The sequence below is a fragment of the Cydia strobilella genome, chromosome Z, assembly GCF_947568885.1.
Source record: "Cydia strobilella chromosome Z, ilCydStro3.1, whole genome shotgun sequence".
In the NCBI taxonomy this organism is placed as follows: domain Eukaryota; kingdom Metazoa; phylum Arthropoda; class Insecta; order Lepidoptera; family Tortricidae; genus Cydia; species Cydia strobilella.
Window position 1 is genome coordinate 11,126,093 of NC_086068.1, and position 24,419 is coordinate 11,150,511.

At 39.1% G+C, this 24,419-nt stretch overlaps 1 protein-coding gene across 1 annotated transcript; it reads left to right on the plus strand.

Annotated features, from left to right (window-relative positions):
* The first annotated feature begins 1,382 nt into the window (after positions 1-1,382).
* LOC134754164 (mediator of RNA polymerase II transcription subunit 23) lies at positions 1,383-23,529 on the plus strand. Its single transcript, XM_063690286.1, has 18 exons — positions 1,383-1,539; positions 1,789-2,033; positions 3,554-3,686; positions 3,899-4,081; positions 4,982-5,754; positions 6,238-6,638; positions 6,925-7,099; positions 8,549-8,718; positions 9,086-9,204; positions 12,492-12,679; positions 14,345-14,525; positions 15,570-15,715; positions 16,260-16,483; positions 17,614-17,853; positions 18,593-18,854; positions 19,536-19,718; positions 20,997-21,203; positions 22,111-23,529. Exons 1-18 carry the CDS (start codon positions 1,468-1,470, stop codon positions 22,247-22,249), a joined length of 4,041 nt encoding a protein of 1,346 aa, XP_063546356.1. The 5' UTR covers positions 1,383-1,467; the 3' UTR covers positions 22,250-23,529.
* Positions 23,530-24,419: the final 890 nt, after the last annotated feature.

A 24,419-nucleotide genomic window follows, 5' to 3' on the forward strand; every position in this document is an offset into this window, starting at 1 on the left:
ATGGTTCCTAAGAACAGATTTCGCTATCTCTCATAGTTTCTGAATTCTCCCTACTGACCCATTTGCTGGATTGATCACCCTGTATATTCTATATGGTCGTGCCCAGAGTAACTTTCAGTGAAAAACAAGACGTTTGTTTATCCTAATGAGTATTATTCTTTGGTAAGTATAGTTTTTTTATTTCACTGTTACTGATAAAACTTGTTGAACTTGAACTATCGCCTCTAATTACGGATGTTTTATTTTAATACGTCCGTGGCAAACAAGCATACGGCCCACCTGATGCTAAGTGATCACCATAGGATCATAGCATTCATAGCCTGTGGACGCTTGCAACTCCAGGGGTGTTACATGCGCGTTGCCGACCCTATAAGAACCTGTACACTCCTTTTTAAAGATATAAAATGAAAGAAAGTGATAATGATAAATAGTGATAAATAAAGTGAGTGTGAGTGAGTGAGCGAGTGACTGAGTGAGTGAGTGGTGATAGTGGTAAATTGATTGATTGATTGATTGAATGTATTTTACAGTACATGTGGTACATATGGACCTACTTTACCGCACTAGTGCGATAATTAGCACATCACGTAACTATGTCGAAAATTTAAAGGGCCATATGTACTGTAAAACGTTGTACGATACATGTGCGAATAGGTAATTCGCAACTCGTGTCGATTTAAAACACTCCCTTTAGTCGTGTTTTAATGTATCGCCACTCGTTGCGAATTTCCTATTTTTCCCACTTGTATTGTAATGTACTATAAAAAAAACACTTTTAAGGCTTCTGTTAGCCTTCTTTCTAATTATTCCAAATTTCAAATCGAAAGCTGGTAAGTATTTCCAGTGATATCACTGAGTGATATAGTTGGTCAAACCAAATTATCAGTAAATAAGAACAAAAAACTATACTCATCCTTTTCTTTTGGTTGCTAGTACTAGTGTAAGACAAAGATAGTATGATTCTCTCCGTCTATGTTTGGAATAAGACAGTCCTTTGTCAAACTATATTTAGCAATAAGCCAGACAGAATCGTCTGAAGCGCCCAATTTTTTTTTTTATGCAAGAAATCTTATTTGTGTATTAATTTAATTTAATCTTATTAGCTTTACTATAATTGGTCAAACCAAATTGTCAGTAAATAAGAACAAAAAAACTATACTCATCCTTTTCTTTTGGGTGCTAGTACTAGAGTAAAACATAAAAGTATAATAGAAAGTATGATTCTCTCTGTCTATGTTTGAAATGAGACGATTCGATCAATTCCGATTGACAAGCTATTACATATTTTCTATAGTCTATGGCAATTTACCTTGAAGCAGTGATAAAAAAAAAGTAGGATAACTGCTGTTTGTCAATCAATCAGTCAAGAGTCAGTCAAGTAATCAGACGACAGACATCACATTTTGGTTTGCAATAAAGTGGAACTAAATTTCGACCGTGCAACTGTAAATAACATATTATGTCTTAATGAAAGCCGCCACAAGCTTGTATTTTACGATGGCGGAATCGCAGGTTGCTAACATAGTCAACGAAATATTGGTGAGAATTATTGTTATGTTGTATTGTGTATATTACTACAATTAAGCAAGTAATATAATATGATTTATGAACATATGAAAACAGTGAAGAGCAACATGTTTTTATAAGCAGCAATAACATGGATAATGGAGGCTTCGTGGTTTAACAATGAAATAGTACTTATATTAAATTTCTTTCCACTAATTTAGTAATTTAGACATTTTAGTTTTCCGACCGGTATTTCAAATAAATATGGTTTATTATTCGTAGAGGGTGGAGGCAGTAGAAGAAGCCTTCAGCTGCTTCTTGGTGTATAAGCCTGACCAGGAGAATGAGAGGTTAGCAACCTACCAGAAGAAACTATGTGCCGTCATGACTACAATCAGTGCAGATGTACAGGAGTCCGCCATCAGGCAGTACCTCACGCTGACTGCGGTACTCACCAACAGACACAAAATGAAGCAACTTCTGACACTTATGGAAAATTTAGTTAACACAAATATCATACAGGCCCGGTAAGTACAATTTATATAAAATAGACTATTTATATTAATAAGGAATGAAATGCCTCTAAAGAATACTGTAGCAATGTGAAAGCTTTACATCAAGTTCGGCCGACAAAGCTGCTGGGCTTCCTAATAAATAGCTCTCTCACCTGGGACGGGCACATTATACAATCTTGATATTTTGTGTCAAAAACAAAATAAACTATACCAACCGATGAAAAGGCGCAGTTAAAGGGTTAAAGAGGTATTTCCCGTTCGATATATGGATATTACGTATCATTTTATGATTAATATGTACCATATCTGCAGTACAGTTCCATAAGTCTCGTAAAATAGGTATTGAAGTAGAACTGTGTCAGTTTGTAAAATTGAAAAAAAAAATAAAAAATGTTAATATTATTTTCAAAATTTCTTTTTTGGGGTTGGATATGAGGATATCACGTATCATTTGTGGTATATTGTACAAAAAAAAAATCTGCCATATCGTATCTGGAGGAGCCCAAACTTGCCCAAAAATGTTTCGAAAATTCTTTTTGTTTTAATTTAAAAAAAATGGCCGAAATGTAATGATGTGATATATTTTTAGAATCACCTCAAAAAGCCCTTTCGTATGATACCACACACGATAGGTTTTAATTTTCGCACTCAGCCACATCTTAATTTTTTTAAATAACAATATCCTTTTACAAATACATTTGGGTAAAATGAAAATGGGCGAGATGAAAATGTTGAGATGGGCGGGAGGTGTTGGTGTACCCGATTGGATAAAGTTCGGAACGAGTATATACGGGGGAGCTTTAAAGTTGCACCAATCACCGAAAAACTAACTGAAAATCGCCTTAGGTGGTACGGCCACGTGAACAGGCGTAGTGATGATCATGTCGTCAAAGTCGCATTAAAAACTCTAGAACAGAAGGGAGGCCCAGGCCGCCGTCCGTCGACCTGGTGGTCAAACATAGAAAGAGACCTCAAAAGATCCCAGATGTCAAAAGAGACAACCCAAAACAGAGTTGCTTGGCGCAGAAGAGTGAGGAGGCCCGACCCCAAATAAAGGGAACAGGGAAAGAAGAAGAAGAAGGGTGCCACAACGTAAACACCTGCAGGGGAGATGGCGGGACGACCTGGATGCATTTCTCAGCAACTGGACGGATGCTGCAGTAAATCGGGAAGATTGGAAGTCTAGGCGGGGAGGCCTATGCCTATCAGTGGGACACTTTATAGGCTCGTTCAAAAAATACGTTTAAATTACACTGTACCAGTACTATTTGTAACAATACCTTTGTACAGTAACTTTTGTAATAAAATATGTGTATAAGTATCATTGAAATTGTTAGATCAATGTTCTAAAACTCAAATACTAATATGTTTGTTTATAAATAAGCAGATCTTGCTTATTAAATATATAGTGACTGATAACTTTTCAGTGATAAGCATATTTGATTACATGGATGATTAAGTTAATTCTGTAAATACCTTGTTTACCTATATACTTATTTTAACTTATCTTATTTATCCATTTAATGTTGCAGGATGCTCTGTGACTGCATACTGACCAGTGAAAAACTTTCTTATCAAAATGCAGATTACTGGATCGAATGTTTCAATTTAATCAGAAGAATTATAGGTGGTGTGGATTACAAAGGCGTCAGAGAGATCATGAAGGTATGCGGTTTGTTACGTGAAATGAGTTTCTTCAACATCATCAGTTCTTTTACAAAATGATGTAATGAAGGCATTTTTGGTATAAAATGCTTTAAAATCTTATTTATTTGTTTAATAGTTCTTAGCGCGTCCCACAGTTGTAGTCCTATCATTCAATTAATAAGTTATGTTATCTATGTTTATCCCTATATGTTTTTCTCTTTATGTTCTAGGGCTGCAGAGAAAAGGCACACACATTACCTGTGCGGTTAAATTCTTCAACAATGCCTCAGATGAAGGCCCTGTATAATGTCATAGAGTACATATTTGACCGCAACGCGTCCTTGCTGCCCGCTTACTTTATTGTCACGGAAATACAAAAAGATTATCCTGACAATAATCATTGGCCTCATTGGGTACGTATTATTAACACTAGAGATGCCACGAATATTCAGCAACTATTCGGTATTCGGCCTATTCGGCCACTTTGCCTGTTGTCGAATGTTGCCTGCTATTCGCCGAATACCGAATATCTGTTGCACCTAAAAAATCACAACAAAAATAACCAAAAACTAGGTACATTTAATATTTAAAATGTATTCTTGGAAAGTTGTTAAATACGAAGATCCTTTTTTTGAGCTATTGTTGATTTCAATATAGTATATATATATTTTATATCATGGGTCTTATTTGATTGATTCTAACTACATTCATTAATTCTCTTCAACAAACAATATGTCTTAGAAAACGTTTTGCTTTATTGGCGAACAGTTTTCATAATAATTGTGTCTCAAAATGTTCGCATGTCATGCCGAATATTCGGCGCTTCGGCTAAGAGAGGGGCCGATATCATATCATATCACTAATTGAAAAAAATATCAACATTCTTTCGGTACTAGAACTATTCATTATGGCTCTGAACTTGTGGTAGTAATTAGTGAGGTTTGGTTGTCATCTGGCAATATGGTTGATGATGAGTATTTTACACGCTTTATTTAACTCACATTGTTTGTTTAGACCACTTCCTTCCCAGTAATGTTCGATTGAGCTGAAATTAAGGATATCTATGTAACTTTGGTGACGATGACAATTAAATGTTTTAGTACCATCAAGCTAGTCTGATACTTTGATGATAGAGACCGAAGTTGGCCATAAGTACCTACTTTGTAACAAAACAAAGCAACCTTATTGTGTTTAGGTTTGTTAATTATCTTAATGAGTAAGTTGCAATACAGATTAAATCTGATCAATGTTAGTTGCTATCGTTTTTTTTACATATACCTACTCTATGTATATTATATTTTGTTTGTTTTTAGCAACTTGCGAAGCTGCTGACAAGCTTTGTCGAAAGCTTCAAGCCGTGTGCACAGATGGTGTCAATTATTGGGCACTCTCATATGTTGCCAGTAGTAGAGTACTCGGGCTACGCTGACCACTTAGTCAACCCATGGCGCCTAGATCCAACCACACTAAAATTCTCTCTCAAAGGAAGTTTGCCGTATGACGACAAACTATTGAAGCCACAAATAGGCCTGCTAAGACACGTTTTACAGCAGCCATATTCCAGAGACATGGTGTGCTCCATGCTGGGATTGCAAAAGCAGCACAAGCAGCGTTGCATCGCTCTGGAAGACCAACTAGTAGAACTCATGATACTAGCCATGGAGAAGAGTGAACAGGAAAACGAAGATGACGAAATGTCATCAACACACTGGTGCTGGTTACACCTATCATCACAAGTTATTTATTTAATACTCTTTCAATTTGCTTCATTTCCTAATATAGTGATGGGTCTTCACAATAAATTGATTGGTCATGATATGAGGAAAGGCAGAGATCATTTAATGTGGGTGCTCCTTCAGTTTATATCGGGGAGTATACAAAGGAATCCACTGTCCAACTTCTTACCCATAATAAAGCTTCATGAACTATTGTATCCGGAGAAGGAGCCCCTGCCGGTCCCTGATTGTACGAGGGCCCACTGCACGCATCAAATGGCTGTGGTGTGTATTTGGATGCACTTGTTGAAAAAAGCGGAGTCGGAACATAAAACAATGCCTATGCCACAAAACCTAAAAGTGCAATATGAGTAAGTACTATTTTAAATTTCTTTTTTTCGAATTCAGGAGCGTTGTTGCTTTGACAGGATATCAAGTCGTGAGTCTCGTGACGTGACTACTATAAGCCAACTTAGATACAGTCAGCAACAAATAAACAGTGACCGCCAAGTAGCCAAATCAAATATATTGTAACGCATCCTTATTTCTATGGTAACAAAGAAGTGTCGTTACGCTATACTAGTCCACTGTTGCCGTCACGATCTATTTAATGCTGTACTTGTTAACGCACTGTAAAACTACGAGTTTTCATGTTTATTATTAATTCAACATTTATTTGTTTCGCTAATCTGAATCAGTACGATTAATGCTTAAGTAATGTTATGTTATCGATAATTTAACAATAACACCCATTTTCCCTTCCACCCATCTTCAGCCAACGCAGTTAATGGTTACATAACGACAACAATACCATTATTTTGAAGTTTTTATATTATTTTTATAAATCATTTCAGCTTCCTTCAGCACTTCATGACATCGAACAACACGCCGAACCTCATGGGCTCAGACTACCGCATAGCTTTGCTCTGTAACGCGTATTCAACCAACCAAGAATACTACGCGCGGCCCATGGGCATAATTATAGAAACACTGTTCGGCAGTCAGAAAGCTTTATCTAACGGGAATCCTGGGACACCATTGCCTACAGTGCCACTGTCCATGTGCATACTTGACAGTCTGACGTTGCACTGCAAAATGTCTCTGATACATTCTATAGTGACGCACGTAGCGAAACTAGCGCAGAACAAGACCAGTATACCCGGGAGCAGTATGATGGCGCCGGCGCTCGTGGAAACGTACAGCCGCCTGCTGGTCTACACTGAGATTGAGTCGCTTGGAATCAAAGGTTTCGTTAGTGAGTGTCGATTGATTATTACTGGAGAGTAGCCTTATAATGGAGCCACTTCAATATATCGATTTCAATAGATGGCGTTGCGGATTGATCTGTTTGTGAGCGCCTTCTATTTTTTATTTATTATAATTCTACTCTCTTTTGTCTTGTTAAATTAGTTTTAATCATTCCACATAAAACCAAATTCTTCACTAAATTAAAAAGCTACTTTGTATCTCTCCCTGGAGTGACGAAAGTAGGCTTGTTCGAGCTGCTGAGGTGAAAAATAATTTGTATTTCTTGTTCATAGTCCAACTCCTCCCAAACGTGTTCAAGTCGCAAGCGTGGGGCATCCTACACAACCTGCTGGACATGTTCTCGTACCGCATCCACCACATCCAACCGCACTACAGGGTGACGCTGCTCTCCAACATACACTCGCTGGCCGCGTACCCGCAGGCCAACCAGACGCAACTGCAGCTCTGGTAAGACGGCGACCACAAAGATAAATGAGGACTACCGCGTTTAATTTCGCCGCTAGGGGCGCTAGTGTAGATGGAGGTCTTTCAAAATGTCAAATGCATTGATGTTTTGGGGGTTTCAAGCTTTTTTATCGGGTATTTTCACTCCTTATCCATAATTGTGGTAAACCTTTGTCCATCTTTGATTAATCATGGTAAACAATAGATATAGCTCAATAAATGTTAGTGGTTTAAAAAAAGTGCCGAATAAAATATATACAAAATTAAATAGGTTGAAAAAATGGCACATTTAGACGCTAAAATACCTTTGTGTATATTAGAACGTATTGATTTTATAAAAATAAGCATAGAAGAATTTTGAGATCTGTTTTTCTGGACCTACATCTACAGTGGCGCCAACTGTGGACCACAAAAACGGTAGCCCTCATTAGATATAAATAACTCGGAGATGAATGGTGAAGAACGAGAAGATGGTTTACGAGGCGAAATCATTTTTGTCGTAAAATTAAAGCGAGCGCAGCGGCGTCCGGCGGTGAGCGCGTGTGGCAGTCGCTTGGCTTGTTGTACCTTCTGCGGTGAGTGACGCGTAGATAATCATTACGAGGTCACGCGGAGAGTTCCATAGGCCTACTACAGACAGGGTGACGCTGCTATCCAACATACACTCGCTGGCGCACCAGACGCAGCCGCAGCTCAGGTAAGACTAGACATACACAACCTGCTGGACATGTTCTCCTACATCCACCAGAAACAGCACTACGGCTAGACCTTTTAGGGTTCCGTACCCAAAGGGTAAAACGGGACCCTATTACTAAGACTCCGCTGTCTGTCCGTCTGTCGCCAGACTATATCTCATGAACCGTGATAGCTGGACAGTTGAAATTTTCACGGATGATGTATTTCTGTTGCCGCTATAACAACAAACAGAGCTAAAAAACAGAATAAAATAAAATAAATATTTAAGGGGGCTCCCATACAGCAAACGTGATTTTTTTGCAGTTTTTATATATAATGGTACGGAACCCTTCGTGCGCGAGTCCGACTCGCACTTGGCCGGTTTTTTTGTAACCTTTAGGGGCAAAGGGCCACTTGCAATATTTCGGTAGTTTTGGAACGAATACTGTATGAGTTTTTTTTTAGTGAGAACATTACTTTCCCGTTACATACAAACATTACAAACAATGAACTGAAGTACATATTACCCTCTTGAACTACCGAACGCATTCTATATCAAATTTTGTCAGTTGTTGATTGTCCTAGGGCACCCCGGAGGTCCACAAGATCCTTATCCACAAGATAATTTTATCAGTAATGGTAGAATTAAAAAAATCTCATACTTTCTTTGTGGTCATGATACTAGCATAAGAAAAAGAAAGTATGACTCTCCCTGCCTAAACTCCACTGACAAGCGACTCTTGCCTGTATGTAGCTAAACATTTATTACGATTTCAGTTTCGAAAGCACCGCGCTACGACTCATTACAAGTCTGGGCAGTTCAGGCGTGCAACTACAGATGTCGCGAGTGGTGTCCGAGCCGAAGTCACTTGTGTCACAGGACAACGAGGAGCTGAACCGAGTGCTGGTGCTCACGCTGGCGAGGGGCATCTACATGAGCGGCACAGGTTAGTCGTCTCTCTTAAACAACCGCCAAACCGTCATCAGAACATTTCTTGAACTGGCATTTTATATTTTGTGGTCCTTATATTGTCTACTGACGGAGCAACTGCCCAGGACCGTAGTCAGTGGTAGAATATGATTCGAACCTATTACCCAGACTGAGGGTAGTAGCATGAAAATAAGTAGACATTGTCTACTTGATTCGTTTTAGTATCGGATTGTTGATCCAAAAACGAAATTATGATTTTTAGGCCTAGTATAAAAAAAAAAGTGTTCCGTTTGTCAAAACAAAGTTTTGCACGGAACACTAAAAACCATAAACGAAGTAGCAATATTTATAGCAGTTATTAAAATATTTTTTCTTGTTGTCAGCCAACGACGGAGCGGCAGTGAAAGAGTTACTTACCACTATAATGACGAACACACCGCACATGTGGTCTCAGCACACGTTGCAGTGTTTCCCGCCGGTGCTGGTCGACTTTTTCTCACAGGTAAGTTCGATTCGATTCCACTCGTACCAGGATTGTGGCACTCATACGAAAACTATTAATACGAAACTTAGTTGGTCGTCGCTCGTACATTACACGAGCAGACAGATTTGTCTGCAAGCGATTCTTTGCTTTACGATACATTCAAAGGCGATATGTCAGCGTATGAGTTCGGATTGGCCTTAACACCGCTGAATGCAGTACAGATTCCCCTTATTCATAAAACTGGACAAACCTCAATTAGTTAATTTATGTTTTGTCTCTTTCTTACAGATACATAAATCAAATGACAGATAAGACGATTATTAAATAATCTCACTTAAGGTGGTTCGATTTTCATACAAAATTCAATCTGCTTTAATTAAGGCACTACACACTATTACTACACAAATATTTGCTCATTCATCTACTTTCGAATATTCGTTTGCGCTAAATTAATAGAAAAACTTTGTTTCATACAGAAATCATACATAAATCAACGTAATTTTTTCATCAATTTTACGTATGTGTGTGTCACAAATGTCGTGTACAAATACGTTGCGTGCGGCGTTGCCACTCTATGACGTTGGCGACGTTGCCTGGCCGACCTGGCAGGATTTGCAGTGCCGTCATGTTTAGTGCATTTTATTTGACAGTGTTGAAACTGACACATAGGGTCATGTTTATTGTGTCAATTTGTTTGTATAAATTGAAAATGATAGCAACGTCTAAATCAAGTTACAAAAATCATCGGTGTTCTGGTCCGCGAAAATCCAGAAAAATTCAGACTCAATTGAAGCGGAATTCATGATGGTGAAGTTTCGTAAGGTAGGTACAGTTTCATTCCTTCATTGTACATTGTAATTTTCTCGTGCCGATCTTTTTAGAAAATAATTCTCACTTCTTCCGTTATGGTAGATATAAGCAGTGAACAATACCTATATAATGTAATTATTACTGTTTTGGTTGCCGAATAGTCAATGTGTCACTAACTCTAGGTTTTTTTAGGTATTGTGCAAAATGAAGAGGCATTCCAAGAATAAAATGTTTTCCTTCATTAGCCAGAAAAAATCAGGACATCCTCACTGCAATAAAGTAAAATAAAACATTTCCTGGGGATGAAAATTATGGAATTTTGTCTATGAATGAAAAACACAATTATTACTAGGTAAGTAAATGATAACTTTATTAGAATCCATATTGTTGCATCATCTTTCTTCCTATAACATTAGATTTTGTGCTATCATGATATTATTTTTCTTTCAGGTACAGGGACAACTACGGATAACAAATATGAAAAAAAATTATTTCATTTGTTGTGTGAATCCATCTACACCAACAAGACATCCACTGCTGGACATAGGCCTCCCCAGGGATCTCCACAACGACTGGTCTTGCAACACCGGCCAAAATATCGAGAAATAAATAATATAAATAAACATGATAAATATCCCGTTTTCTATAATAGTTATAATTAGAAGGCCATGCAATGTTGTTACTCACTGTACCTACTTGAATCCAAAAAAAAAATATAAAAAAAGTTTTAATTTTATTTTACAATTACTACTTTATTATTAGTACATTACGATACAAGTGCGAAAAGTAGGAAATTGGCAACGAGTGGCGATAAATTTAAACACGACCGAAGGAAGTGTTTTAATCGACATGAGTTGCGAATTACCTTTTCGCACGTGTATTGTACAACGTTTTACAGTACATAATTATGGCCCTTTACATTTTCGACATATGCACGTATTGTACTAATTACCGCACTAGGGCGGTAACGTATATGTAGCACCATATGTACTAAAAAGTATTTTACAGTACATATGGTGCGACTTTCTCGCCCTAGTGCGTAAAGAGCACTTTTCATGCATATGTCGAAAGTTTAAAGGGCCATATGTACTGTAAAACGTTGTACGATACACGTGCGAATAGGTAATTCGCAACTCGTGTCGATTTAAAACACTCTCTGCGGTCGTGTTTTAATCTGTCGTCACTCGTTTCGAATTTTCTCTTTTCCGCACTTGTTTCGTAAATAACTATTTCAAACTGCAAGGGTACGATGATAGATCTCAATTCAATATAATTTTGCAACATTTGGCATAATTAGGTTATAAATTGTATGGAGATGAAATCTATCATCGTACCCTTCCAGTTTGAAAAATACTATAGAGGCTGGGCAGTAAGGGATTGCTTTACTTGTAGAACTATATTTAGCCCTTTAAAAAAAAACTGATACCTAACACTTACAAACCTGGACTTCTTTGGGCTAGTGCTACTAAGAATCGTCAGTATTCTCCATCCTTTCCGAGTTGGAAGAACCCAAAAAGGTGAGATTTGTGAAAGTCAGGTTTTCAATATATGTGGCGTTTTCAACCAAACGGGTACCTACTTATTGTTGTCATATTTCCATAAAGCTTCAAAATGAAATTAACCTAATCGACAACCGACAATGTGGTACCTTTTAGTTCAAAACGTCACATATTTTTATAAAACGTTATAAACTAATTTATTAATAATACTGAATATCTGGGAGAAAAAGAAAACATAAGTAAAAACTCAAAAATGCTCGTTTTCCCAGAGATAAGACCTAGCTAGATCGAACCCCTTACAGCAAATTTCATCGAAATCGTTAGAGCCGTTTCCGATATCACTGAAATATATTTCGGTTATATCGGAATCGGACAAGAATTCGAAGAATAAAAGGTATAAGAAACATAAGATAACACAAAAAGGACAAAAAAAATACCCCTGTCGTACCAGTCTCGAACCCGAATGCTCTTGCACGTATTTCCACGAACATACCGCAACGCCATTGCAGCATACTTACACTGCATGAAATTGTCTACTACAAGCATCACGGAAACACTGTTTGCATGTGTGAGTAATAGTAGGAAATAGCATGACAGAAACACTCTGTCGACTTTAAAAGTGTTTTTTGCACTAATGAAGTATTCAATGTTTATTATAATAGTTCAATATTTATGTAAAGAGTGCGCTAAACATACTTTTAAGTATACAGATACCAACACTATTCCACAAAAAAATTAAACCTGAAAATTTGCGAAAGTGACGCCATCTAGCGGGGTTTAAGCTTTGGGTAACCTAGTCGAACCACCTTAAACTATCGTGATTATTAAATAATTGAGGCCTGTAGTGCGTTTATTAATAACTCCATAAAAGTGCGTTCAGAACTGTCAAATGCGGCGGTAACGCGTTACACCACTTTGTAAAACACTACAGCAGCTGTATATGATCCCTTTGCACATGTAATACGAGAAATCGTTTTAATATTGATTATTGTACAGAATCCAGCACCTAAAGAAAACAAGCAAGTGCTAAAGAAATCCGTAGAGGAGGAGTATCGCAAATGGACGTCAATGGCAAACGACAACGACATAATATCTCACTTCTCCGTGCCGGGCACGCCGCTGTTCCTCTGTCTGCTGTGGAAGATGATCTTCGATACAAATAGGATTAATCCTATTGCTTTCAAGTGAGTTATTGTATAGTTATACTGTCGCGTCGAATAATGATGCCTATGACAGTAAGACAGTTCCTTCAAATCTCTTTTGCTTGAGATTAATCTAAAAAATAATTGAAGAAATATGTTTTCACCGTATTTTTATTACTAAAATGTTACAATTCGACATACATTAAGAACTTAGAACTTCCAAAAAATTCTACAAACATTTTACGTGACAGCTACTCTTATGATCATCATTCGACGCGACAGGCATTGCAACATAATTTAGTTATGAGAAAATACTTATCATTACTTTAGTTAAGACTTTGGGAGCGCCATAACGTAGGTATATTATTTCCGGGACAAATTTAGCCAAAAACGCGTGAAGCCTTAATTTGAGAATTGTAATTTATCGAGTCTGTTTAATAGATTCTGAAAACAATAGATCTTATACTAAAATATCCTATAGGTACTACTTATAACCATTTTTATATTCTTATCGATACTTAGAAATATAATAAAATAAATAATGTCCAAAATAGTATTAAATCTCAGTTGCTTAAATGTTAGCTGGAAGAGATCCCTTAAAGGAATAAGTTCGCCTTTGTACACATAGCCACCACCACTTGCGGACTCGAGTTCGAGTTTTGTGTGCGATCGATGTGGTAAGAAATGCCGCGCTGCGATAGGACTTTATAGCCATCAACGGCGATGCGGGACCGGGACCCCATAAACCCACAAGCGCCGCAACAAGCATCTACAACAGATGATGTGGCCAATGATGATGATGTACTTGTTTTGTGCACTAAAGTGTTTTACTACTACTACTAAATCTTCACTAGCATATGATAAGCACGGACTTAAGGGGCCCCCTGACTATCAGTCCGCCGGACGATATCGGCCTGTCAGTTGTTCGGAACTGTCAAATTTTTGTTCTAACTGACAGGCCGATATCGTCCGGCGGACTGATAGTCAGGGGGCCCCTTTAGGGTACCTATGGGAAATGTCATAGTTCAATCAGTCCGTCAATAGGGTTGTTGACACATGTCGAATCTTATAACTAAATCCAGTTGAATATATAGAAAATAAGTAATTTATCACAATAAATTGGAATTTAAAAATATATATGGTGGGAATAATAAAAAATACAAAACCTTAGTTTCAAAACAAAAAAAAATTACTTCCAAATAGGAATAAAAGAATAATGGTACCATTCGATTCCTTACATTTTATTAAAAAATATATATTTTACAGCAACAATATACATAAACGCAATATTGCACCGATAAAATCGCATTTTCCTTGTTTTCCATACATCGAAACGACTTTTAAGCAGTAGCGACGTTACATGGTAACGTCATGATGTATTGCCATTTTGTAAGAAGCGTTTCGTCAGTAAAGTGCGGGTGCCAGACTTTGACCATCATTTGTGACTTGTATTGCTTTAAGACAATGGGGTCCCATACTGACATTTGATCCTCAAAACAAAGCTGATCGACTAGACTTATATTGACCGGGATATAGATCGTGATTACCTTTTTTATTATTTATGAGCTCCCGATATTTCGACGCAGTTACATGCATCATGTTCACGGGTAACTCTAAAGCTGATCGACATTTACCATTAATAAAAATTTATCAATTACCCTATTGTGGTTGATGCAACTGGCCCTAAGTCGTTATTTTTGTGTGTAGAATCCTGGAACGCATCGGCGCCCGAGCGCTCTCAGCTCACCTTCGCAAGTTCTGCGACTACCTCGTGTATGAGGTTACCAACCCGGCGGGCGGGCCGCACATCAACAAGTGTGTGGACGCCATCAACGACATCATATGGAAATACAACATCGTCACCATCGACAGGCTCGTGCTGTGTCTGGTGAGTGCATCACTTGGTAGGGACACTAACAATGTTCACCCGAGGACTGTGACTATCGTGTATCAAGTGACCAACTCGGTGGGAAGTGCGTAGCGCCATCAACGACATCATATGGAAACACAACATCGTCACCATCAGACTTATATTGACCGGAATATATACCGTGATTACCTTTTTAATTGTAACTGCGTCGAAATATCGGGAGCTCATAAACAATTCAAAAGGTAATCACGGTCTATATCCCGGTCAATATAAGTCTAGTGAAACTAACCGTGAATCATTCAAAAAACTTATCGTCACCATCGACAGGCTCGTGCTGTGCCTGGTTAGTCCACGCCTTTCGGAACAGAAACATAATGCGACGACCACACACAAATGTGTAACCTTTATTAAGCGAGGTTTAGACTAGCTAGCAAGAACCCTGCATGCAATTTACGTTCCATTGCCGACTACTAAGGTAAAGTGCATTCAAAAGTTTGATCAAATACCGCAATGTAATGAAAATTGCATGCAAGTTCTTGCTAGTCTAAACCTCGCTTTACGCTCTAATTTTCATACAATTTGACATGTGTCAATTGTCAGTTCAACATGTGATTGTATATAATTTGTGTAATTTGACATGTGTCAAAAGCAATTTTACCCGGAGGCGCATGGCGGGCGCTATAGGTGCCGTTATAATAGGCTTAATAATAAAAATCTTCTGTCGTTTAGGGATTCTCGCTTAGGGCTCGTTTAGGGGCAAGCGGTGGATCATTAATCATTTTAGTTTTTCTGGGCATGCTCCGCAAATCGACAACTATTGTGCCTGTTTTGCGTAAAAAACGAGGTAGTGCTACTCTCACCGCCCGAGCTCCTCCACGAAACCTAACAAAGTTTCCAGGTTGCTATCCAGGTACCTGTTCCTACCTGCTTGCAGTCCAGAAGAATATGTTTTCAGTCCAGAAGCGGTGGATCATTTCGCTTCTTCGTAGTTCGTGCACGCACTCTACGCCTGTTTAGTATATCATCATATCATAGCTTTATAAACATATTTTCAATGTCTAGGTGCTGAGGCCAAACCCCGATGGCAACGAGAGCCAAGTGTGCCTCTACATCATCCAACTCCTGTTGCTCAAGGGTTCCGAGCTTAGGAACCGGGCCCAAGACTTCGTCAAGGAGAACTCGCCTGAACACTGGAAGCAGAACAACTGGTAATGTCACAAAATACATGAGAGTACAAACAAGACGTTCACTCTCTAATGCCAGCTGTACACACTCGTCGAGAGACACCGAGACAGCCAGAAGAACGAGTGTGTACATACTGCTACATCGTCTCACTCTTAATCGTCTCTTCTTGCTCTTCTTCGTTTGGGGCGGGTTTTTTGCCGATATTCTTCGAGAGGGTCTCGGCAAGTGTGTACAGCCGGCATAAGACCGAGATATCCGTTCCATTCTTGTAAATCATCCTGTAAAAGATAACTAAAATGTACCTGTGACGAATTGTCACTTCATCTGGTGGGATCGATTGCTGTAGGCGTATAAAATAAGCAATTTGGTTTGTAAGTGCTTACGTCGTTTTATTTATAGCTTCATATTTATTGTTTAGTAAACAATATTACAGATTTTTTTGTTGTCTCGAGTGGATGTCCCGAAACCACTGGCAAAAGAGTAACAGTGAGACTAAATTAACGCTCAGGATCTACTTCCGTGAATATTTTTAAGTGACTAATTTCATGAAAACGCAAATCATGTCAGGTACGACAAACACCTGGCGTTCCACAGAAAGTACCCCGAGAAATTCGCTCCCGAAGAGGCGAGCAGCGCCTACGGCGGGCCTATTCCCGTCTACCTCAGTAATGTGTGTCTCCGCTTCATCCCCGTGCTGGACATAGTGGTGCACCGCCACCTGGAGACGCCGCAGGTCAGCAAGAACCTGGAGCAGCTGCTCGAGCACCTGGGCTACCTGTACAAGTTCCACGGTGAGCCATATTCGTTATATCAGGTGAAACAGATAATACTGTAATACAACCGAACCACACCGAACTATAGTCCAATAAGCAGCTCTAAGTATACTGTTTTGCATGGTAGGTTTTAATTAATTGTACTGTATAACATTAGTATTTAAGTTTTTGCTACTAACACTTCTATGGGTCATGCCTGAAATAAATGATTATTTAATTTAACCTCGTAAGGCCCAATGTACATTACAATGTACACTTTGTTTCAATCTAATTTAAACCTTTCAATAACTACACAAAGTAGTATTTCTTTTGCTTTATTGTTTTGTAAAACAAACGAAAGTCGCCCTAATCTATTATACAACAAGGTTCAAATAATAAAACGGGGAAACTGTGTATGGTGGGCCTTACGAGGTTAATTTAATATAAAAACTATTGTCCAAGAGTGCATCATCTTCCTTGCGTTATCCCGCCATTTTGCCACGGCTCATGGGAGCCTGGGGTCCGCTTGGCAACTAATCCCAAGAATTGGCGTGGGCACTAGTTTTGACGAAAGCGACTGCCATGCCATCTGACCTTCCAACACAGAGGGTAAACTAGGCCCTTATCGGGATTAGTCTGGTTTCCTCACGATGTTTTCCTACACCGAAAAGAAAAGCGACTGACAAACATCATCTGATATTTCGTACATAAGTTCCGAAAAACTTATTGGTACGAGCCGGGATTTGAACCCGCGACCTCCGGATTGAAAGCCACACGCTCTTACCGCTAGGCCACAAACACTTTCCAAGACTTTGGTCCAAGAGTTCAATGCGTATAATTAAGTCCATACCTGCCAATTATGTTTTCGATTGTTTTAGCTTTGTTCTCTCATTTATGAAAATATTTGGATTTTAAGAAAATTGGTTAATATAATTCATTCAAATAATAGTCTCACCTAAAAATAATTTGGTGTATAGTTGGCTGGTTTTAAGGTACCCCGAATAGTTCGCACGTTGAATGTTTACTAAATACATACAAATTTAATTCAGTTTCCTACAGTACTTATATCACTACCTATCTTTGTAATGGTTCCCGTCATTATGGAACGACTTGTTTGAGCGATCAATATTTTAAATACTGTCTACACTATAGTACAATACAACTTACAGATCGACCAGTAACCTTCCTATACAACACGCTGCACTATTACGAGACGAAGCTACGCGACAAGCCGCCGCTAAAGAGGAAGCTCGTGAACGCAGTGCTGGGGTCACTGAAGGACGTGCGGCCCGCTAGTTGGGCCACCACGGATGCGTTCCAGGCGTACCTGGTGAAGACGGACGCGGACACCACGCCGTGGACGCCGGACCTTAACTACTACCTCAGCCTGGTTAATAGGATGGTTGACAGTATCCTTTTTAAATCGGAAAACAGGCCCGTGCTTATAGTTATTTTTTTTAGCATTAGAAAAAATGAAAACAAGCTTGACTTGTCTATTTATTGAAAAATATTAAATTTATATTACTTATGAAAGCAAAAGAATGTAAAAGATCGTATATGATTTATAATTGTAACATATTTGTTGTGACTTATGTTTCAAAAGTGATATTTAATAAAAATACACGTCAGTATCGCTTACCTTCTTTCTAATGCTAAAAAAAACTATAGCACAGGTTTACAACGATAATATTCTGTAATAAGAAACAAAATAAAACCTTTGAGGATTTTTTCACTTTTGACTATTTTGTGTATCGTATTTGTATAATTTCCAATTTATAAGTGGGTAAAGGAGGTAAAGACCACCGTGGCAGAAGCAAATCGAAATATAAGATAAATAATAAAGAACCAATAAGAATTTAGAAATCACGTTCTGGACTACTGCCCCTTTACAATAAAATTAGTATTAAGGTCAATGCGGGCAAGTATAGGTGGCTGGTTTATCAATGTGTAAGCACGGTATTAAGGCCAATTACAATTACCCCGTAGACGCATTTATCCGTATTGAATTTACTATGAAAAGAAAGGACGTATTGTATTGTTTGTTACGAGTTTTATAGAATGTATTATCAAAAATTTGTCAGAACGCCTCATAACAATATTTTTTACCCCAAAAGTAAACACTTGATAATTTCCTGAACAATCCACCAGCAATGGCAGGTGTATCCCACTTCCCAAACACCGACTGGCGTTTCAACGAATTCCCGAACCCATCGGCGCACTCCCTCTACGTGACCTGCGTAGAACTCATGTCCTTGCCCATGGCACCACACGTCGTCGGCAACAGCTTGCTCGACGTGCTCACTAAGGGCTTCGTAGTCATACCGGCGACCAACATTCAACTCTGGATCAACGCAATAGGGCTCATAATGGCTGCTCTACCCGATTCGTACTGGACTGTCATTCATGACAGGTAAGTTTAATACCTTAGACACCCTGGCCCGTAACAGATGTCCTTTGCGATGGCACTGTATGTCGTCGGCAATAGTTTGCTAGAAGTGGTTCACTAAGGGATTCTTAGTCATACCGGCGACCATGATTCAACTCTGGATCAAAGCAATAGGGCTCATAATGGCTGCTCTGCCCGATTCGTACTGGACTGTCATTCATGACAGTTAAGTTATGATATCTTAGACACCCTGGTGCGTGACCTGCGTAGAACTGATGTCCCTCCCGATGACACTGGATGTCGTGCTTGCTGGACGTGGTCACTAAGGGCTTCGTAGTCATACCCGCGACCACAATTCAACTCTGAATTAACGCGATAGGACTCATAATGGCTGCTCTGCCCGATTCGTACTGGACTGTCATTCATGACATGAAAGTTGTGATACTTTAGACACCCTGGTACGTGATCTGCATAGAACATGTCCCTCCCGATGGCACCGGATTTCGTCGGCAACAGTTTGCTACGGCAGAGGGGTTACTAAAGGCATGGTCGTGATACCGGTGACCAAGATTTATCAGACACGCGCGGCTACAGCCCAATATTAACCTTCAAAAATGCCGAATAGGTGGCATTCGAATGGCTCTAATAATCGTTCAAACTACATTTTGTCCAACAAAACGTAAAAACAATCCCTTTTTTCGCCAGGATACTGGAAGCCATGACCCACAGCGACATGACCGAGTGGCCGTACCAGCACTCGCCGTTCCAGCTGTTCAACCTGGCCACGACCAACGACGCCATGCTGGAGAACAAATACAGCCTCACGCTGGCGTTGGCCCACGCCGTCTGGTACCACGCCGGGGCCGGCCAGATCATGCAGGTCCCTCAGTAAGTAGTTCGTTGCCATTTCATTCTTTTATAGATTACTAGCTTTGGAGTTAGTAATTTGGGTAGCTTATTTTTTATCCAATCTGCTTTTTATCGATTTCTCATACAAACTTCCACCCCCCTTTTCACCCCCTTAAAGGATGATTTCTGGGATAAAAACTACCCTATGTCCTTCCCCGGGACTCAATATCTCTATGCCAAATTTTAGCTAAATTGGTTCAGCGGTTTAAGCGTGAAGAGGTAACACACAAACAGACAGACAGACTTTCGCATTTATAATAAACCTAAGACCCCGCGTACAAATTTTTGTACATATTCCACAATCTATTGTGAACTTTTGTTGAGTAACTAAGGGTTCCAAATTCAAAAACAAAACAAATGCTTCTGGGTCTCAGGAGGTTAGTTAAGTATGGAAGTGTCAGTTGCACCATCCGCCCTCTCCAGGCTGATCATCTGATCAACGTCACCCGGCGCGCCGCAGCGGTGTACTATGAAGCTTTCCATACAATAAAATTAAGCGAACTCTTTAACGATCTCTCTCTCTCTAGCGTCAAGTAGCGAAATTATCAGTACTGCTACTCGACACTAGATGTCCCGTGTGTTGCGACTGACGAAAAGTGTATTGCTCAACAATTTACAACTAAAATTATTCCCGTGCGTCGCGACATCTGTTGTCGAGTAGCAGTACTGATAATTCCGCTACTTGACGCTACATGTCGACTACGAAAATTATAGTCGTTTTGGGAACAAAACTGATGTATGGAGTGAGCACTCTATGTCTACTTAATTCTCTTTGGTTGCATCAAACCATCTGTCACCGTTAGTGTTCGCAAAATTTTATTGTATGGGAAGTTTCATAGTTCACTGGTGAGTGACGTTGATCAGTCCGTCAACAGTGGTTGGTGTAACCGGCCCTTACAGATTTAACCTGTGCTATTCTGTTGCATATTATATCTTATGGAACTTTCAGTAGGAGTAGCAGAGAAAGCGCTATTATTGTTCGTCATTGTCATACTCTCTCTTTTCATTTCTGTCTACTTCTAAAAACTCCTAAGTGCCACGTCAAAACGGGAGACGTATTGTTGTTCCCCACCAAAGTTTAGTGAGCAACAATGAACCCGATTCAAATACGTACGTTGTTTTTGGAATGTTGTCAGGAAGTTTAAAACGTGTTTCAATGAAATTATCATCGCATTGCGTATGTTCTGTCCCTCACGGGCGCACGCATGTGGCAACTATAGTAAGTCATGCTTTGAGTATGATCCGATACGATTCCAGGTTCGTGAAAGAGAAGCTGTCACCCGAAATCCACACAGAGACGCAACTAGTGTTCCTGTGCCACCTGGTGGGGCCGTTCCTGCAGCGGTTCAACGCGGACGTGTCCCGTGCCGTCATGGACATCACCATAGCGCTTTACGAGCTGCTCGCGCACATCGACAAGACGCAACCACATCTACAATACATTGATCCTATATGCGATCTGCTGTATCCTTTTTACAAGCCCATATTTAACTCATACAATAAAACCATATTGATAAAATCATCGATCGTCACCAATTTTTGCCGCTTCTTTCTTTTTTCTGAGTTTTAATCGGTTTTGCTCAAGGCACGTTCATCCATACCAAAGATATAACTCCGTAATAGATGGATACAGTCTAAGGAAAAAACGTGCCTCGAAAATCACGAAAATTTGATTCTCGATCAGATGGCGCCACTAGCTTTGGCCTACTCTCGTATAGAGGGCGTTGACGGTTTCGTTTGTTATTTATAATTTTAACGCATATCAGTAAAAGAACGTGGGTCAAAATCATATAAAAATTATTAATGCAAATAAAAAAATCATTTATCCATATTTAAATACATTTAAAAGTATTTTTATAAATCTTCATTTTTAGTTTTAAAGTATGTCGATAGATGGCAGTGAATTTACACTGGTTACAAAATTTACTATGACAGTACCGCTCTATCTTATTATATCCTCTTTGTCCATACGGTCCGTTGACGAACTTAAAAAAAAATATTCCGCTTTTATTGTCTATTCAATGCGGTAAATTCCAACTATATTCACTGCCGTAATGTATGTCCAGTCATAATGTGAATATTCCTTTTGTATTTAACGTGAACAATTTCATATTAAATCACATTTACAATCGGGTCTAACGCTAATTTATTTTGTTACCTTTATTTACCGACACAGGTTTCACTGGTCGTGGTCGCGGCTAACTGACGTCTCAGCAAAATATCAAAACAGAGACTTGCGTGACTACCCGACGAAAAGTGCATGAAAAAGTGCGAAGTGTGCTTTTCGTCGGGTAGTCCGTCGGTATTATGTGTTCAAAACGCGAAAATTGTAAATGTTATATTGTGAACAATTTCTTTAACTAAAATACAGCTACCACATAAAATACATGTTCGTCGGCGACACACTCAAAAGCGAAGTGGAGACCGTGATCCGCAAACTCCGACCCGCCCTGCAGATGCGGCTGCGGTTCATCACGCATCTCAACGTGGAGCAGATCAACACCGCCTAGCAGAGCGAATACTACAGCTACACGCCGTCTAGCTCGAGCTCCAGCTCGGAATAGACGGCCGAGCTGTAGACATTTGCACGCGACTGTCCAGTTCTTAGGTGACAGCTTACCTTAAGCTTAAGCTCTGGTTTCCTAGGAAAGCGGTGACGTCATGTAGCGGACGCAAAAAGACGGTCGTCTTTACGGTGACGACATGTGAAAAGTTCCACGGCGTCATAACACACCCTCAGCCACTAACGTCAAACGAAACGCATACAGAAAAGAAAATGGACGAACTTGATTTAGCTTTAATAATTTACTTGGAGGATGAAATATCATCAGAAGAGGAAAATAATCGTAGTGCGGAAGATCATTTATTCAAATCTCGTGGTACAGAAGGTGCATTTGAGATTTTATAGTAGAAATAGCTTCGACGCTACCAAATAAAACGTTCACGAAACTATCGACACAGTCAAGACGGCCGTCATGCAAATGGCGTGGCGGCACCGCTTTTTGACGTTACGGTGTCAATCACCGCCCTCTAGGAAACCGTTCCAGTTGGTTTACATAGACAACGTTCTAGTGACGTCTTTTACCGCTGTGTTACGACCGCTATATGACGGCACCACTTTCCTAGGAAACCAGAGCTTAAAGCCCCATTTAAGCGCGCGGTTGTTTTATGCGATAAACGCAGCATCAAACGCGATGCTTTTGCCGCACACCCATTTTAAATCAGATAATCTAATGAGCGTATAACAATAGGGAGTACCACTGTAAAATTCTGCCGCCAGAGTGCAGTACTAGCACCTATCCTATCGAAAACCATAGAGTAACTTATACATACTGTGCCTTAAACAGTTTTTTGACAAGTTTTCACTTTGACGTTGATGCATTAAAGCGGTTTGTTTGAAATCGAAATTTCGTTATCTGCCTCTCTATCGATCGAATGTTATGCAAAAGTGATAGAGAGGCAGAAACCGAACTTTCGATTTTCGTGTTTCGCGGTTGGCCCCGTGGTTGTGTTAGTGACGCCCTCTACGCAGTTTCGCGTAACATTCCCTATTTAAAAGCGCATTGTCATTTTCCCTACATTCCGTGATCGCATGCGTTCAACGCTGCGTCTTACGCATAAAACAACCGCGTGCTTAAGTTTAGACGGATCAAGAACTTGCATGCGATTTTCGTCACGTTGCTGTATTTGGTCGATCGACTGAATTAATACTGTATATTTAGCAATGTATCAAATATTGCATGCAAGTCTTCGCGCCGTTTAAAAGGGGCTTCAGTCCATAGTCCAACGCCTTATAATACTTCAAAAAAAGAAGCTTCAAGTGAAGGTAAAATGGAACCAGGATATTTATACTTCATTCATTAGGTCTGAATTCACTATTCAACTAATTTATTTGATTTCCTCGATAGAAAAAAAATCGTTAGCTCAGATTTTGATTTTTTTTTCACCAAAAGCCTAATTCATTTCTTACTCACTCAAAAGGCGGGTCGTTACATAACTAGCCCTCTACGAAGGAAATTGGGACGTTAGGCAGGGTGGCCCGCCATCATGGTATCAAATTGAAACTCGTACATTATAGGCTGGTATGAGGTGGTACAAGTCTGTTGAGGTTTTTAGAAAAAATGTAATAGGTGAGTCAGGCAAATCTGTTTTATCGTTTTATATTAAATAACAGAAAGTTTCTGGATTTGATGATATTACTCAGATTTTTTACATATATACGTACCTATGTATTTAATTTGAAAGTTAATATAATATTAAATTGACTGAGACATTGGTTGTACTTCGAAAGTAAAGTGTTTTAACTTAATAGTAAGAATATTAGGATAGCAGAGAATTACACTAAAAGAATTACACTTAAATCTTCTAAAATTTTTTGGTAGATTTATAAGATTTAGTTATGTATTTTAAGATTAATCGTCCTTTCTATAACGAATTTTTCCTTCGATTTTGTGTAAATTGGCATGAAAAAGAACTCTCATTCATCTAGGTGATAGTGACAGAAATAATCCAGGAGAAGAGAAAAAAGGACGTCGTCCTTTAATTAATGAAACTCTTTAAGAGAACAAGACAATGATGTGTAATTAAAAAAAAACTAGGTAGAAGAATTAGATTACAAATAATAATGTACCTATATTTATTTATTTTTTATTTTATTTTATTTATTCAGTATAACGATAA

What these genes read in the sequence shown, in the direction of transcription:
- LOC134754164 (XM_063690286.1), top strand. Translation starts at nt 1,468, where the DNA reads ATGAAAGCCGCCACAAGCTTGTATTTTACGATGGCGGAATCGCAGGTT. An exon ending in TGGTCGACTTTTTCTCACAG is followed by an intron (nt 9,205 to 12,491) that starts GTAAGTTCGATT and finishes ATTATTGTACAG; the next exon opens with AATCCAGCACCTAAAGAAAA. An exon ending in CTACCTGTACAAGTTCCACG is followed by an intron (nt 16,484 to 17,613) that starts GTGAGCCATATT and finishes TACAACTTACAG; the next exon opens with ATCGACCAGTAACCTTCCTA.